The sequence below is a fragment of the Sabethes cyaneus genome, chromosome 3, assembly GCF_943734655.1.
Source record: "Sabethes cyaneus chromosome 3, idSabCyanKW18_F2, whole genome shotgun sequence".
Taxonomy (NCBI): domain Eukaryota; kingdom Metazoa; phylum Arthropoda; class Insecta; order Diptera; family Culicidae; genus Sabethes; species Sabethes cyaneus.
The window spans coordinates 171,615,910-171,630,495 of record NC_071355.1 but is presented as its reverse complement, the minus strand read 5'-3'; the positions used below and the strand labels follow the sequence as shown (position 1 = coordinate 171,630,495).

General features: G+C 38.3%; 1 protein-coding gene across 3 annotated transcripts in view; it reads right to left on the bottom strand.

Moving 5' to 3' along the window:
* Window positions 1-231: 231 nt before the first annotated feature.
* The window catches only part of LOC128744067 (solute carrier organic anion transporter family member 5A1), a 131,990-nt gene continuing 117,635 nt past the window's right edge, over window positions 232-14,586 (bottom strand). For all 3 annotated transcript variants that reach the window (XM_053840830.1, XM_053840832.1, XM_053840831.1), the window contains 12 exons: window positions 12,873-13,378; window positions 12,617-12,812; window positions 12,391-12,551; window positions 12,214-12,321; window positions 12,030-12,130; window positions 11,691-11,937; window positions 11,081-11,626; window positions 6,147-6,369; window positions 5,878-6,066; window positions 5,638-5,786; window positions 5,425-5,578; window positions 232-5,354 (listed from right to left, as the gene is read on the bottom strand). In XM_053840830.1, coding sequence (XP_053696805.1) covers window positions 4,304-5,354; window positions 5,425-5,578; window positions 5,638-5,786; window positions 5,878-6,066; window positions 6,147-6,369; window positions 11,081-11,626; window positions 11,691-11,937; window positions 12,030-12,130; window positions 12,214-12,321; window positions 12,391-12,551; window positions 12,617-12,812; window positions 12,873-13,378 — 3,631 coding nt within the window. In that variant the 3' untranslated portion in view covers window positions 232-4,303. The remainder of the gene's footprint in view (window positions 5,355-5,424; window positions 5,579-5,637; window positions 5,787-5,877; window positions 6,067-6,146; window positions 6,370-11,080; window positions 11,627-11,690; window positions 11,938-12,029; window positions 12,131-12,213; window positions 12,322-12,390; window positions 12,552-12,616; window positions 12,813-12,872; window positions 13,379-14,586) is intronic.

Below are 14,586 nucleotides of genomic sequence, written 5' to 3'. Positions count from 1 at the left end.
TAGATATAATTTGCAAAACCTAAATGATCATTTCCTTTCCAGACGTTCTTACGGGAGCTAGAAATGTAAGATGTCAGAAAAAAATTGATTTTATTTAAGTCGCTATTTTGACAGGTTGCAAAATAGATGTCATAAAAGCTTTCATATTTTTGTCCATGATTTATCAGCATTCTAATCTGTCGGTTATTTTTCTTTAGTTCTACCTTGACAAACGATACTCGCTTTCGTGATCGGTATTTTTATATAAATTTATTTATTGTTTCATTTAGTTTATTCCTAGAAGCAACGCACCATCATTTCTATCTCATTGCCGTTATAAACATAATCATAACTTTCTATGTTCTGTTGTTGGATTATTGTGATTTCATATACGCGTTGACATTGTTAAAGTCAGTACACAGCATGAAAACAGCTCATAGTCTAATTGACAGCGATTTTTACTTGTTGTTTGATTGTATGAGTGTATGTATGTGTGTGTTCTGTTGCGTGTGCATCTATCAAACAACTAAACATACATAGTTTGTACACCCATCTTAACGACTTGAACAGCAACAGTTGTGATGCCACAGTTTTCGAAGAGAAAATATAGAGCTTTTATCGGTACGTGATTTTGGAAACATTGCTTTTCTGGTAGATTCAAGTTGTACCATTTGCTTTCCTTGTTTTGTGTCTATTAAAAATAGGTCTTTATGTGTTTGTTTTGCATAATTTTCTTTCTTTGTTTACTGTTTAACACGATATGTTTACTTTTCCGTAACGCTTTCTCACCATGCTTCGTAGACGTGCCCCGTTGATTTGTTTCGTTTCTAAAAATATTGTAATAATTTTAAAGTACAGTGTTGCCAAATTAGTACATTATATATAATTGTGAGAAAATTTAAATTTTGGTGAAAGTGCGACAAATTCTACTTTTTTTGATAAACATAAATCAACTCGATTTTCTATGATTGAGTGTTATTGTTAGAAACCTAAGTTCAAATTTTCATTATTTATCAAGTCACGTAATAGTACTACTAACAACAGACATATACCGACAGTAGAGTAGAGGATTGCGGGAGAGAACATGCTCAATAGCCTAACCACTAAATTCAATTTAAAACCACACCAATCCTCTGTTGATGTTTCTTAGCGCCAATCTATGTTCGCCATTGCACTAAAAACCGGAAAAAGGAAACATTTCTGTCTTTACATGGCTAGAATTCTCACTCAGTAACACGCTTAGAATCTACGTCTACTGCTCAGTTGACTACAGGATTAAGATTAAGGAAAAGGAATTGTCTGCTACGCAACAACACGGCACAATCTTCCAGCATTCAATCCTAGCACTACATTTCTACTATATTCAGTAACAACCTCAAAAATACATATTAGGCGATTTTCATTTATAACTTCGTTCGCACACCGTTTTACCTAGAGTAGTTTCACAGCTCCTAGTTCACCGTCGATTTCTATGTTTGCTTTTGATGCTGTTCCATTCATTCGTCGATGCTTATCTAAACTTTACAGTGAATTACGGGACTCAATCAAATTTATAAGCCCCGCGTCAGCTCTTGCAATCACGCGCACACCTGAATTGACTCGACGCGTACCTGTGAATCGCAACAAAAAAAAGAATCCCTTGGTTTTATTAGTGATTTTTTTTTCTTCTAAATTTGAAGCATGTTAAAATTAACCTAAAATTTACATCCATTCAAAATTTAGGATAGCAAACTTTCGCGGGTTTATTTGCGCTCCACTCTCACTTCGCTGGATCTGTAAAAAATGACTTCGGAAGCAATACGGGACAAGGAAACCTAAACAAGTACTTCGTGAATGTCCGCATTTACTCATAGTTTACTATCTCTCTCGCATCATAAAATGTATAACAATTTGTTGCATTTCTGTTGTTTGCTCTAATAGGTAAATGTATAAAAATATTTCATTCTTTATTTAATGGTTAAATTCTGCTGTTTCCATTATTTCAATATTTTTTTTAAATTTACTTGCTGCAAGCAACAAGTGCTTTTGCATTATCAATAAGTTAGGCATTTGTATTCATCTACAATTGATTTATAACTATTTACTCGCACTGCACTGTTGGCAGTTTACTAAACTGTATCCTACTATAAAATGTAATGGTTGCACTAAAAATTACTATTATCTCTTCATTCATAGGAATATTTGGAAGGTTGTATTTTACTTCAATTCTTTTTTACGTTTTGTTCTTGTTAGTTACGTCTTGTTCTCTATATTGCATTAGGTAATTAGTTTGTTACTTCACTAGCTCCCGCTTTTTGCTTTATTTTTGGATCCGTTTCGTGCGACGATACTGTTTTTCGTTAGGATTTTTGCGTCTAACAGAGTATTTATCACTTTTAGAAGAACAATTACTGATGGTCGTTTATTAACTGTGAAAGTTTGGAATGAAAACTGTTGTTTGAACCAAGTTGGATTGAATCACTGAGGCCAGATTGTTTGGTCTAAGTTGTTTTATTAGTTTGGACGAAATCTACCGTAAAAATACCGAACTTAAGCATAAAGTGTGTTACGATCAAAATTTGGTCGAATTAAACTTTACGAAAAGTGCAAAAGTGCATTTAAAGTGCAAAAGTGCATTTAAAAAATTTGAGCACGCTGCATTTTGTAGGGGTGTGCATGCAATGCCTCTAATTTGATTTGACCTTTGCTCTTCAGTTATCAAAATGGCGTCCAAGTAAGAGCGACCTACCAACATTTTGCTCGCCGCGGCAGATACTTTCAAGCATATGAAATTGTCGACGTTCAATAAGAAATATTTCGATTGGGTCATTTTCATTACAACCGACACCGTGAACCACAGTAAATTAACGTCTGCTGCCTTTGCTAAAGCAACATGATTCTTCCGTGCTGTTTCGGCCGGATTTGGCATTTTGTCATTGCAGAACAAAGATTCTGGGGTGATATCCTATCAACAGCGTTCAGATGGTGCCTATGGATAGGAACCCTTCCAATACAATCGCACTACAGCTGCCACCTCTTGATAAATATGCAGCGAAACCTCAAGAGTGAAAAAACTGTCGGGAGCGAGAAGCAGTTTAATAACAACTGGCATGCTACGACAAATAAGGTAAACAAAGTGGGTGTAAAGCTGTTTTTTGTACTTTTTACTAATGAAAATAAAGAAATAGTTTGATTTTTAATAGAAGATTTAATCAATTAACAAGCATTCTGGATTACCAAATTTGGTTTTGTGAAAAATATGACGTAGATCTAACCTGACAAGTTTGAACCTAATAGAGGTGAATTGCAGTTAAAAGCAGCGAAAAAAATGTGCAACAGAATTCAAAAAATTCACAGTTAAGCTTAAAATTAAACTAAACTCACACGTAAAAAATGGAAAAAATAACATATATGACAGCAAAAAATGACATCTTTGCTACGATCAATTGCTAAATAATTTAACGGACGCTGTTTTATTAAGTTTCGAGCTTTGTAAATTTTCTTTTTCCTAACTAACCTCGTCAAAAGCGTAGGCGTTGAACAACGATAGCTCAAGTAGTTCTGGAAGGGATTTTTAATCGGCGCAATTTTCGAAATCACAACTTAAATATTCTACACTTTAAAGCGAGGATTTGGAGTGGTGACAATGGCAGTGAAATATCGCCGACATGTGCTTGAGCGACGTTATTTAACTTTTTCGCTGAACACAAAACAAACTCTCGTTTGTCACACGAGGACCATGCAAATGAGAATTTAAATTTTCAAAATCAAAAGTAAAAACGAGCCAAAAAAAATTTAACATTAAGCCCATAAATAAAATTCAGAAAAATGTGGTGAAAATTCGCAATGCTTCGATCAAACAAAACTTTTCATTCCAATGTTTTGCTTAAAGTAAAATAATAAGCTTCTATATCTAGCTAAACAAATGCAGTCTCGGGTTTTACAAAACATTAGTTACGTTATACACTGTTCTAAATTATACTATTTACGCCGGGAGGATGAAACCCGGTATTTTTGGGAGCGGTAATATGGCAACCCTTTCGTTTTAGGTGTGGGCTTGTATTTCCTCGCGAGCCCGTACTCTACCCATATGGCACATACTTCCTATATTACTGAAACCATTCGAAGCATGTGCTGTTTGAGTAAGTTAAGGACAAAGAAATACGGAGGGGCTACAGTAAACCATCAAATAAAAGTGACTGATACTCTGAACGCACTTTACATAAGCAGGAAACGGCCCATTAAAACATAATGGCAGGGAAAACAGTCTACAGGAAACACGGAAAGTGTATGGCATCCTTACTAAGATCGACCACCAAACCGAGCACACGGTAACCGCCTCTGGCTAGACATCAGTCGACGTTGAACCATTACCAGGGTTGCCAGAAGAGCTGCTACCAACGCCACCATGTGCTTCTAGGAGATTCGGTTTATCTAGCAATAGTTGAAGAGATTCCGTTTGGCCACTATTACCAATCACCGGAGGGCATCCGGACAAGTGGTGATGGTGATGCGGCTGATGACCGTCACCGTTGGACATTTTTCTCACACTTGTCCCGACGCTAGTACTAGCGGCTTCACACGGCTGGTAGCCACTGTATTTTAGATCTTTTGAGTTAGCCCGTCTGTGTCGCAAGATACTATTGGAATCTTCGATCAATGCTTTGATACCGCCAAGAATCCCGTCACCCGAGTGTTGCACATTTAGGAGATTCAAATCTTTCGAGTTGTTCCTCGAGTGTCCATAGGTTGCATGAGACGATCCTTTTGCGTACTTGGATTCCAGCTCCTCATTCAGATCGTTCATATCCTTGTTGTTCGCACAATTGTTTAGTTTGTTCATATTTTTTATGACATCGTGAGAGAATGAACTTTTTCGAGAAGTGCTTGCGCCGCCATTGTTCCCCAGGAACTTGTTAGCAATATCGTTATCCAACCGGATGATGACAGTATTTGGCAGGAAAGAGAACTCCTGACCGTAGGAATAGTTTCTCGTGTGACGCTTCTTTTTCGGACCTGGGCAGTACCCACCTTGACTCCCGCTGCAACTGTTGCTGTAGTTCAACTTACTCTGACTGTCTACATTATTGTTCTTCAAATGATTCTGGATGTACTTTATATTCGGCGGCGCGGACTGATCGGTATTTTTGTTACGAGGACTAATCCAACGACCCATTTGTGTTCCTGGCTCTTTCTGCATGCATGCGGCATGATCTTGATCTAAATCACGTGAATTATTTCGAGTGTGATGGCGCATGAAACGTTTCAGTTTCCAGTCATGTACATCAGTCTCCCGGTGAGTGGCCGAATTCGAACGTTGGATTTTGATATCACAGGAGTTACTGCGGATGTGTTTACGGGGCCTATGGTAGTGCTGGGCTGGTGCTTCGTCGTACCTAAAAAAATTACAGATCAATCAGTACAGACGGTAATCAAAGCAACATCCGTTTAAACTCCGAAACTAACCTGTACTCTAACTGAATCGATTTTGAATCATTTCGCAAATGTCGACTGGCTATTAGCGTCCGTTTGCTGTTATTGTCTCCAATTGAATCACCCGAAATGCATTCTCCGTTGAAAGGAATTGCTTGACTGTCACTGTTGGCCTTCTCTTCGAATACTAAAAAATTTAAAAAATAATTTAGTATCATTAAAGCTACGACATAACAGAAACCGTACATTTATCCAAACTAATAATCGATCCAACCAGCTCATTCGCCGACAGAGGGTTCATTTTGTCCAGATTTTTTCTCCGTCTCACCAACCACCAGTCGGTAATAAAAATGAAAAGGGCAATAATTTTAATGCTCGCGCAAAGGCCCACATATCTGTAAAAAAAATTCAGAATTAAATTGTTACAGATATCTTCAATAGTATGCTGTAGATCTTCATAGAGTCAAGGGCCGACAAGATACGTACTTATATCGGAATTTCTCGATGTCATATATCAAACAGCGACCGCCCTTCTCGCCACAGGTTGATTTCCACAGCAAACAGGAAGAATCAATGAGATTCCCAAACACGATCGGTGCCGGAATGTAGCCGAACAGTCGGAATATCACAAATTGCATACCAAGTGCAAACGAGCGTTCCTCCTCCGAAACGGATCTGTGTACGAACAAAAAAAAGAACATGTCGAATTTGTTATAACCACGCAACTTTGTTGCAGAAACGCTATAGGTACTCACCTTAAAACTATCATCAACAGAGGCATCTGCGTGGAAGCGACAACGAATGTCATAAAGAACAACAGTATCAGAAAGGGATAGATCGTCCGGCAGGGTTTGTTGCACACGCCGGCTGTGGCTACAGGAATTACGGTTACTTCCGCAAAGTTTTCGTGTGCGTTGAGAGCCTGCGCTTGGGCTCCCTCGGCGCCGGTGTACACTCGGGTTACGTTCGTTTGGACGCCTGTAATTGGAAAGTAAATCCGTATAGTCTTCTTTAATATTGTGGTTCTTAATGCTAGCGAAATGAGAAAAAAACTCCAGCTGTAGACAATATTTTTGGCATTCTTGAATTTAAAACACATCTCTGGAATAATGTTCAGGCCTGTATGGTTGCAAACCGTAAAAAATTAGTAAGGATAACATATAACTAGTTTAAAAGTTATTTAAATGACAGAACTTGACCATTGATTTTGATTCCGATTTGTATTGTCAATACGCCTTGTGTGCCGCAGGGAATCATACTAGGACCATTTTGATCCTTAATTTTACGAATTACATTGGCTAAGACCAGAATCGATCCATCTCGCCGTTTATGTTTACAATATCTGCCTTGTCTTGTCCATCATTTTTGAAATAAATTAAACTAAATGTAATGCTTGACTATTAAAACTATGTACATAATTGCAGGCAACTAACTCACTAACTGACGCAAGGCAGCAAATGAAACGTTCAAAACTATTCTCGGATAAAAGAGTCGCCGATTTTCCTCGCTTTGAGAATTGCTGCTTACGTCACATCTTCAGCCCTGTTTCCCTGTAAGACAACAGTTACGAACAAATTGTTGCAGTACGTATATGGATACAATCTGGCAAAAAGAAAGGATTATCGCCCGCTTTTCTATGTCGTTTCACTTTCAGGGCATCAATTTGGACTATATTCAATGTTTAAAGATAGACTCGATTGAAAGTTAGGGGTGATTTTATACTTTAACAAAATTGTTTACTTTCAGGACATCAATTTAGACTGGGTTCAATGTTCAAACGATAACATCGGTTGAAGAAGAAGGGGGGTTTTGCACTCTGGCGTATTTCCCAAGCACAGATATCAAATTGGACTAGGTTTAATCGCGTTCGTAAGAAATTTTGATGGGACGAGGAGACTTTGTCACTCTTTCTGGCGTACTTCACAAGCACAGATATCAGATTGGTCTAGCTTCAATCGTCGGAAAGAAACTTCGACTTATTGGGACGAAGAAATTTGTCACTTTTTTTCTCAAAAAATACGTTAAAACTATGATGGCATCTTTTGCAACCAATCACGAAGCGAGGATTTCCAATTGGAAAATGCTTCATTATTTCTAATTTTTCAATAGTGCGTACTTTGAAACCAATTGGTTTCTTTATTGGGGTTGATGCGTAGAAGATTTTCCGATCAATTGGCACAAAAATATTTAAAATCGATCTGGAAACCTCTAAGCTATTAGTGCTCAAAATCTTTCATTTTTCGTGACACTCGCATTTTTTGATTTTTTGGAATGACTTCCTATACCAGCTACCTTCTTGAAAGACGTAGTCCTACGTTAAAAACAAAATATTTTATTGTTTTTTTTCGGTTAGATATTTTAGGCTAGACTTGTACATCGAAAATAAATTGAGAAGTCTTGAAGTAATCATTAATTACAAATTAGCTCTCAAGTCGCATATTAATAATGCTGACGAAAAAAAAGACCACAGTAGTAGTATTCTATGTAAATGTGGTCGTAAGGTTGCTGGATGTAAGGTGAGCTATCCCAGAAAAAAGTCCAAAAGTTCCTATTCCGCAATCCTCGATAAGTTTGACTGCAGCATCGATTCTCAAATTATCAGCGAAAAAAGTGTTCCGCATTTTTGGAATAATGACACTGTGTCGTTTATGTAGATACCGAAAAGCAGTAGCCCCAGATTACTACCCTGCGGTACACCAAAACTATTTATAAACGCAGCAGACAGGCATTTGCCAAGTTGTAAGCCTACTATAAACTTATATTTTCAATCATCAAAATTTTGTGGTACATTTTATGGTTTGTGTACCTTGCTAATTGGTATGATCAACGGTATCAAAAGCGACATTCCGTTTCAGTTTTATTCCATCCCGTTCCAGCATGTTCCATCTGCTCTCTTATTCCCGAGCTGCAATTGTGGTTTGTCTCATACGTTTTTCTCCATTTCTGTTTCTTTTTTCCTCTTTTTAGTCCCGTTTTTCCTCCTTTTACACGTTTCTTGATTTTTACTCTCACTTTTCTGTTTTTTCTTCCGTTTTACTTTTTCACTCGTTTTTCTTTTTTTCTGTCTCGTGTTTCATTGATCTGTTTGTCTTCGTTTCCAGCGCCATGTTTTCTTATTTTAAATCTTGATTTTCTTTTTTTTATTTCACTCCGTTTTTCCCTGTTTTTTGGTCTGTTCCGTTCTTTTCATTATTTTGTCCTCCTATTCTGTGACATGGTTCTTCGTTTCATTCCGTTTGTATTCCGTTTTTTAATTTTTTGCTCTCCATTTTCCTCTTTTTCCGTTCTCGTTTCTCAATTTTCCTTCCCCTGTATTTTCTCCTTTTCTTTTCCTCATTTTCTATTTTTTTTCTTGTTTGTTCCGTTTTTTTCTCTTTCTGTCCAGTTTGTCCTCATTTAGTTTCCGTTTTCCTCGTTTTCTTTATCGGTTTTTCTTTTTTTTCTCATTTTTCATCTTTTCTCTCCATTCTTCTTCTTTTTCTGTCCAGTCTCCTTTTTTTACCTCGTTTAACGTTTTTCCACCAGTTTGCTTCAATCCACTTTTTCTCTTTTTACGTTTTCCTCCCATTGATTTAAATTTCGACTTGAAACTGGTATTGACCTAAAGCTTCAAAATCATCCTTGAAATCAGGTCTCCGGTATTCCGTTGGTTCCTGGCACATACCGCCAACAACGAACTGTTTTCTAGAGAGCATCTTCGCGCCCAGCTGCCATCAGTATAATAATCACTATTCTGGTAACCAAAAAATACAAAACATATCTTCAAATATACCTTAACCATACCCTAACACTTAACTTTAATTCTAGCATCCGAAAAAATTCACGAAATTCTATTATTTTTCGACCTTTCAAGGTAGGATCTACCCTTAAAACCAGACTTGAACTTGAAATCCGTGTTGAAATTGAGCATGAAATTAGAATTGGGGTACGGGAGGGTATTCCCATCACGCTACTAATTTCGGCATACATTACCTTTTTTGGCAACACTTTCCCAAATAAAAACTTCGCCGCTATATAACAATACTGAAACGAATGTAGCACTCATAGTCTTTAACGTGTTATAACTATTTTCATAAAAATGTAACTAATTTGCTGAAATTTATTCAATAAACATCAAAACCACTGTTTTTCCACTAGCACGTAACCAGGCTGAAAAAACCAGCAGCAAACGCGTATTCGTTCTTGATGATGGTTTGCAAAACACACAATTATGATCACGTTTACTTATTCTAGAAACTAAACAGCTGTGAATATGCTATCACAGAACAATTCTACTTCTTTTTATCACGGAAAAACACTAAAAATCCCCTCTGATATGAAAATATAAATCAATTTTCATTCACTAGCCATTAGCAGCATCTTTTTTTTAATTCCAGCATATGGTGCGTTATTTACACTACTACCAATATATGTGCTGACATGTTTGGTATTTGGGTGACAACTGGCGCTAATGTATATGAACGATTCAATGATACACTAGAGCCAGCAGCAAGCTGTTGTCACTGCAAAACTAATTATCTTCAATGAGCCCGGAATGTAGGCAATAGCAACAAGTTACCCTTCGATCTCTGTTTTGATCTGTTTTTGAAAAGCATTTAATCGCTGTGCTGGCTATTTCGGCCTGTCGGATTTAAAAAACACAGACACCACTATAGAAAATGGGCTCAATTTAGCCACAGCGACTTCATCATTTCTCGCGACTATCACTCAAATTCAGTAGCATTTTATTAAGACCAAAATACACGCCGATATTCAGTAAATATTATTCTATCAACTGATATAAAAATCTTGTCTCGAATAAATTAGTTTCAACGTAGTTTCTGAATATTGTTCAGGCTACCGCTCAATGGGCTGGAAATACCCTAAATAAAGCTTGATGAAACCAAACTTGAAATTTAATTTTTGCCTAGACTTGAAATTGTACTTGACACTGGTAATATTCTTACACTTAAATAGCTTTTTCGGTCAGAATTAAAATAACGCGTTTTTTAAACCACAATTTTTGAATTAACGCGGTTTTTTAAACGGGTTTCTTTTACGCGTATCCCCCGTTTAAAAAAAATGGTTGAAAATTTACACGTCTCCTTTAGATAAACCAAAAACAAGAAAAAATTATCTTCTTCGACTACCCAGGTAAGCATTAACATAAGCTGTAAGCCACATTAGCATATCTGGCATTTCATACTGCACGTTGCTAGAAATTACGCGATAAAATTTAATGCGCATGTACTGCGAACCGATGGAAACTGCTTAAATTTATTGATCATTCTATGGAATATTTAATTATGGTTGCCACAAACCAAATCGATTAGGATGATCTGACAGTAAAACTTTAACTTTAATCATGGATGTATTTTCAAGTTAACGACCGAAGTAACAATGTAAGTTTTATTCCACTCTTGTAGTCATAAAAACCACCGTGAAAGTGCGAAAAAATCCTAATTGTTGCTTGGGAAAGCTGGTGGACTAATTTAGCTTTTCACCAGAGCAAACTGTATGCTTTATAGCTTTGTATACTAATCCTTTGATCAAAATAATGTTTCAAGTCCAAGTAAAATTCAAATGTTTTAAAGTTGGTGGATAATTTTCTTTAAACTTTGTGGGGTTTTTCAAACAAACGATTAACTTATTACTAATATTTTACAATTCTGAAAATCTTCAGTCTATATCACTATCTGAAAGTACTCACATGCACAGTTGGTGTAGTTAGAGCTGGACGAAAATGCCGTACAACCTGCGTGGCACGGACTGAAATAGGTTAGCCCGTTGTTTCCGCAGACCGGTTCCACATCAAACATATGACATTCGCAGCCGAAATTACATGCTGCGGTCAAATTCACCTGGAACGGTTCAACGTTGTGCGCCGGAGAGCTGTTGTAGTACGGAATGGTGGTGCCAGCCATTTTTAGATTTTCGCAGCCCAGAAAGAACAGCAACCCGTAGCAGGAAAGACAGACCAGGTTGGAAACCAGCACAAACTGAACCGCACCCTTCGGTTTGAGCTGAAATCGTTTCAAAATGCAGCCACCGATGAAGATGCCAATGCAAGCGCCCGGAACCGCAATCGAACCGGTGAAGACACTAGCTTGGCTTTTGCCCAGACTAAACTGTGTTTCCAGGTATTTGGGCAGAAAGACCACGAAGCCGGAAACAATCATCAGCTCCATGCATGCTCCCAGACAGGTTACTATATAGACTGGATTGGACACCAGACGCCACATCGAAAGAGGAATATCTGTTGATAGAAGGTAAAGGTATTTTAACGTTCAAACAAGTAAGCAGAAATTTTTCAGACGTACCTTTAATATCCTTTCCATATCCGGTATCCTCATTCGATTTGTTGGATCCGATTTGGCCGCCGCCGCCACCACCACCACCTGTTGCGCTGCCAGGCTGCTGCTGGCTTTGCGGCAGTTGCTGTTGCTGCATTTGCGGCTGGTTTTGCTGTGGCCGAGATAAACTACTGGAATTGTTTGCCGATAATTGCTGCAACTGAGACAAGTTTTGCTCGGCCTCACGAATTTTCTTCTTTTCTCTAGTAAGAACCTGTGAACAGTTGGGAGCAAAGCAAACCACAAATCATATTCATATTATGAATGTATGAATGGGTGATCAACATGAAAAATTTATGTGCTTACCTTCGGAAAGGAGAAAAATGGAATGGCTACCAGTATTAACAGAATGCCACACACGAGGAAACCACCCCACCACATTCCTACCCATCGGCGATCGTCTGGATCTGCAGGAAGACATATGAGTAAAGGCAAATTTTAAAAAGCAATCGAAAAATATTTGATTTTGAAAAGTAGCGCCCTGCCTTACCTATATTGATATCACTGCCAGAAAACGAGTCCATGTGAAACGACAATAAGTACGCTCCGAGCAGGAAACCTAAAACAGGCCCAAAGGCAGCCATACTATACATTGCACCTGAGAATGAAATAAAACGCCAACGCTCAGCATGAATTTCACAAACCGCCGACCCGCGTAGAATCTTACCGATATACATCGATGAACTTTCCTTGCGCACGTGGTCATCAACGTAGGTGGTGCCCAGTGTGAACAACGGACTACCACCCCCGCCGAGCAAAATTTGTGCAATCACGAACAGTATCACCGGCCCAAAGGTTGACGCTTTGCTCTTGAGACAGTTGTCACCTCTGCGAAGAACGTGATGGAAGATTATTACGTGATTCGACCATTTTAATTTATATTCCACACTTACCGGAGGTTATGCGTCGTCAGTGGCGGATTGGAAAGACTGTTGGACAATCGACCAAGACCCATGTCCTGCTCTCGAACGGACACCAATCTGCAAATGTTGTCAGCAGTTTTATTGTCAAGCATAACCCCGGGATTAGGCTCGCCGGTGAAGTGAGGAATCATAAACACTAAGGACCCAATTCCCATAATGACGGCACCTATATAGAGAAAAAAAATTAATTGTGAGAAATTCACAGAAACTTGCACAAACTCCTCACCAATTCCAATCCACACCGGAATGTGCCGCCGACTACCCAAATAACTAACAAAGATAACAGTAATTACGTTGCCGATCTCATAGCTGGACGCCACTAAACCGGACAGGCTTGAAGGAATTTCGAAACGTTTCTCTATAGTGGTGATCACCGAATTGATATATCCGGAGCTAAGTGCTTGCTGTAAAGTCACCAGGATCGACAGCAACAACACGAACACTTTGATTCTAGCGAACTTTTGCAACGCGGAAGGTCGGCACGTCAGAATACCGCAGTCCCGCGAGTAATCCTCACTCACTAGCAATACATTCGGCAGCGGTTTTTCGCGCTCCGTCATCATGACACTGTTCGAGGGCTGACGACTGTGGCACTTGACGACCGATTCCATGGTGGCAGTGTTGACCGATACTGGCAACGATTCCGATTCGGTGTCCTGGGGAATGTCCGCACTGCTTTCATCGGTGTAGGCTTCCGAGTACAGACCGGTCAGCGCGTATGAATCCATCCGCCTGTCGAGTGATTAAAAAAACATTTGAAGTTAATTGTTAAAATTATGTTGTAGCTAATAGAAAAAGAAACTGAAACTAAATGTTAACAGACGGTGCCTTTAGAGTAGTGACAATATTAAATTTTGACGATATAAAGTAATGATAGCCAGTAAAATGATTACTGATTGTTAGAATGACGCCAAATAAAAACTGAATCAAAAATGTAATTTTGAGTATAACTTCCTCTCCCCTTACGCCATGACTTGGTAAAAGTCAAATTTTTACGTTTCGTTTTGCATTGTTACTATAAAAATCTCCAAATTTTTAGTTGTTACGAGACTATAATAGAATTTCATGCATGTGTCCGCACATTCGCTTCCCGCTGATAGCTATAGCATGCTATTTACCGCATATTACGCTAGGCTGACCTTCGCAGACGCTATATTTAACTAAAATCACAAATAGCATCATAATGAGCAGCTCACCGGCTTTTCGATGCAAGCATGCAATCGAGCGACCACTACAGGACAACTAATTTAGATAGTTATCAACTGCTCAAATACACAGCTTGCGGTTCGCTGCTTCCGAGTAATCCATAGCTCCGGTAGCGTCCTTCCTTACAATACCGTTTAGAAAGTCATTGACCGTGGTTCTGAGTATGCAATTAATTCGTCGAATAGAATGGAACAATAGTAGCTCGTGCAGAGCGCTCCACTAATTGTTTGGAGGAAATTACAAATGAAAATCCAACAATCTGTTGTTGGCTGTTTCATAATTGTGTGGGCGGCTTTTGCTCTCTTGAAATAAAATTGCTGTTGACAGTTCGCGTTCAAATTAGTAACATTTATCCACCAGCATGTATTACAATATTGGCTGGCCTTCCAAATTCTAACTAAAAATCAAAACTAAATCTAAAATCGAAATGAAAATACAATACAAAGTATTCTTTAACCTTTTAAACACAAAAAAAAATCGATTTGACTATTTAATTCATGTTTAAAACTATTTATATTTTCACCAAACTACGTGACGAGCGTATAGAACCACACTATGCATTTATTGGGGCCAGAATAAGGAGAATCCTCAGGAGTAGTCTGAAATGTTGAATAATAATCATAAATCCACGGTTTGATCATCGACAAAAATCCCGAAAGTGTCGAAAGGCCGTTTTAAGTCGTTCTGTTTCAAACAGTCATTTGTTGTAGGTCCCGGGATCTGAACAAAGTACG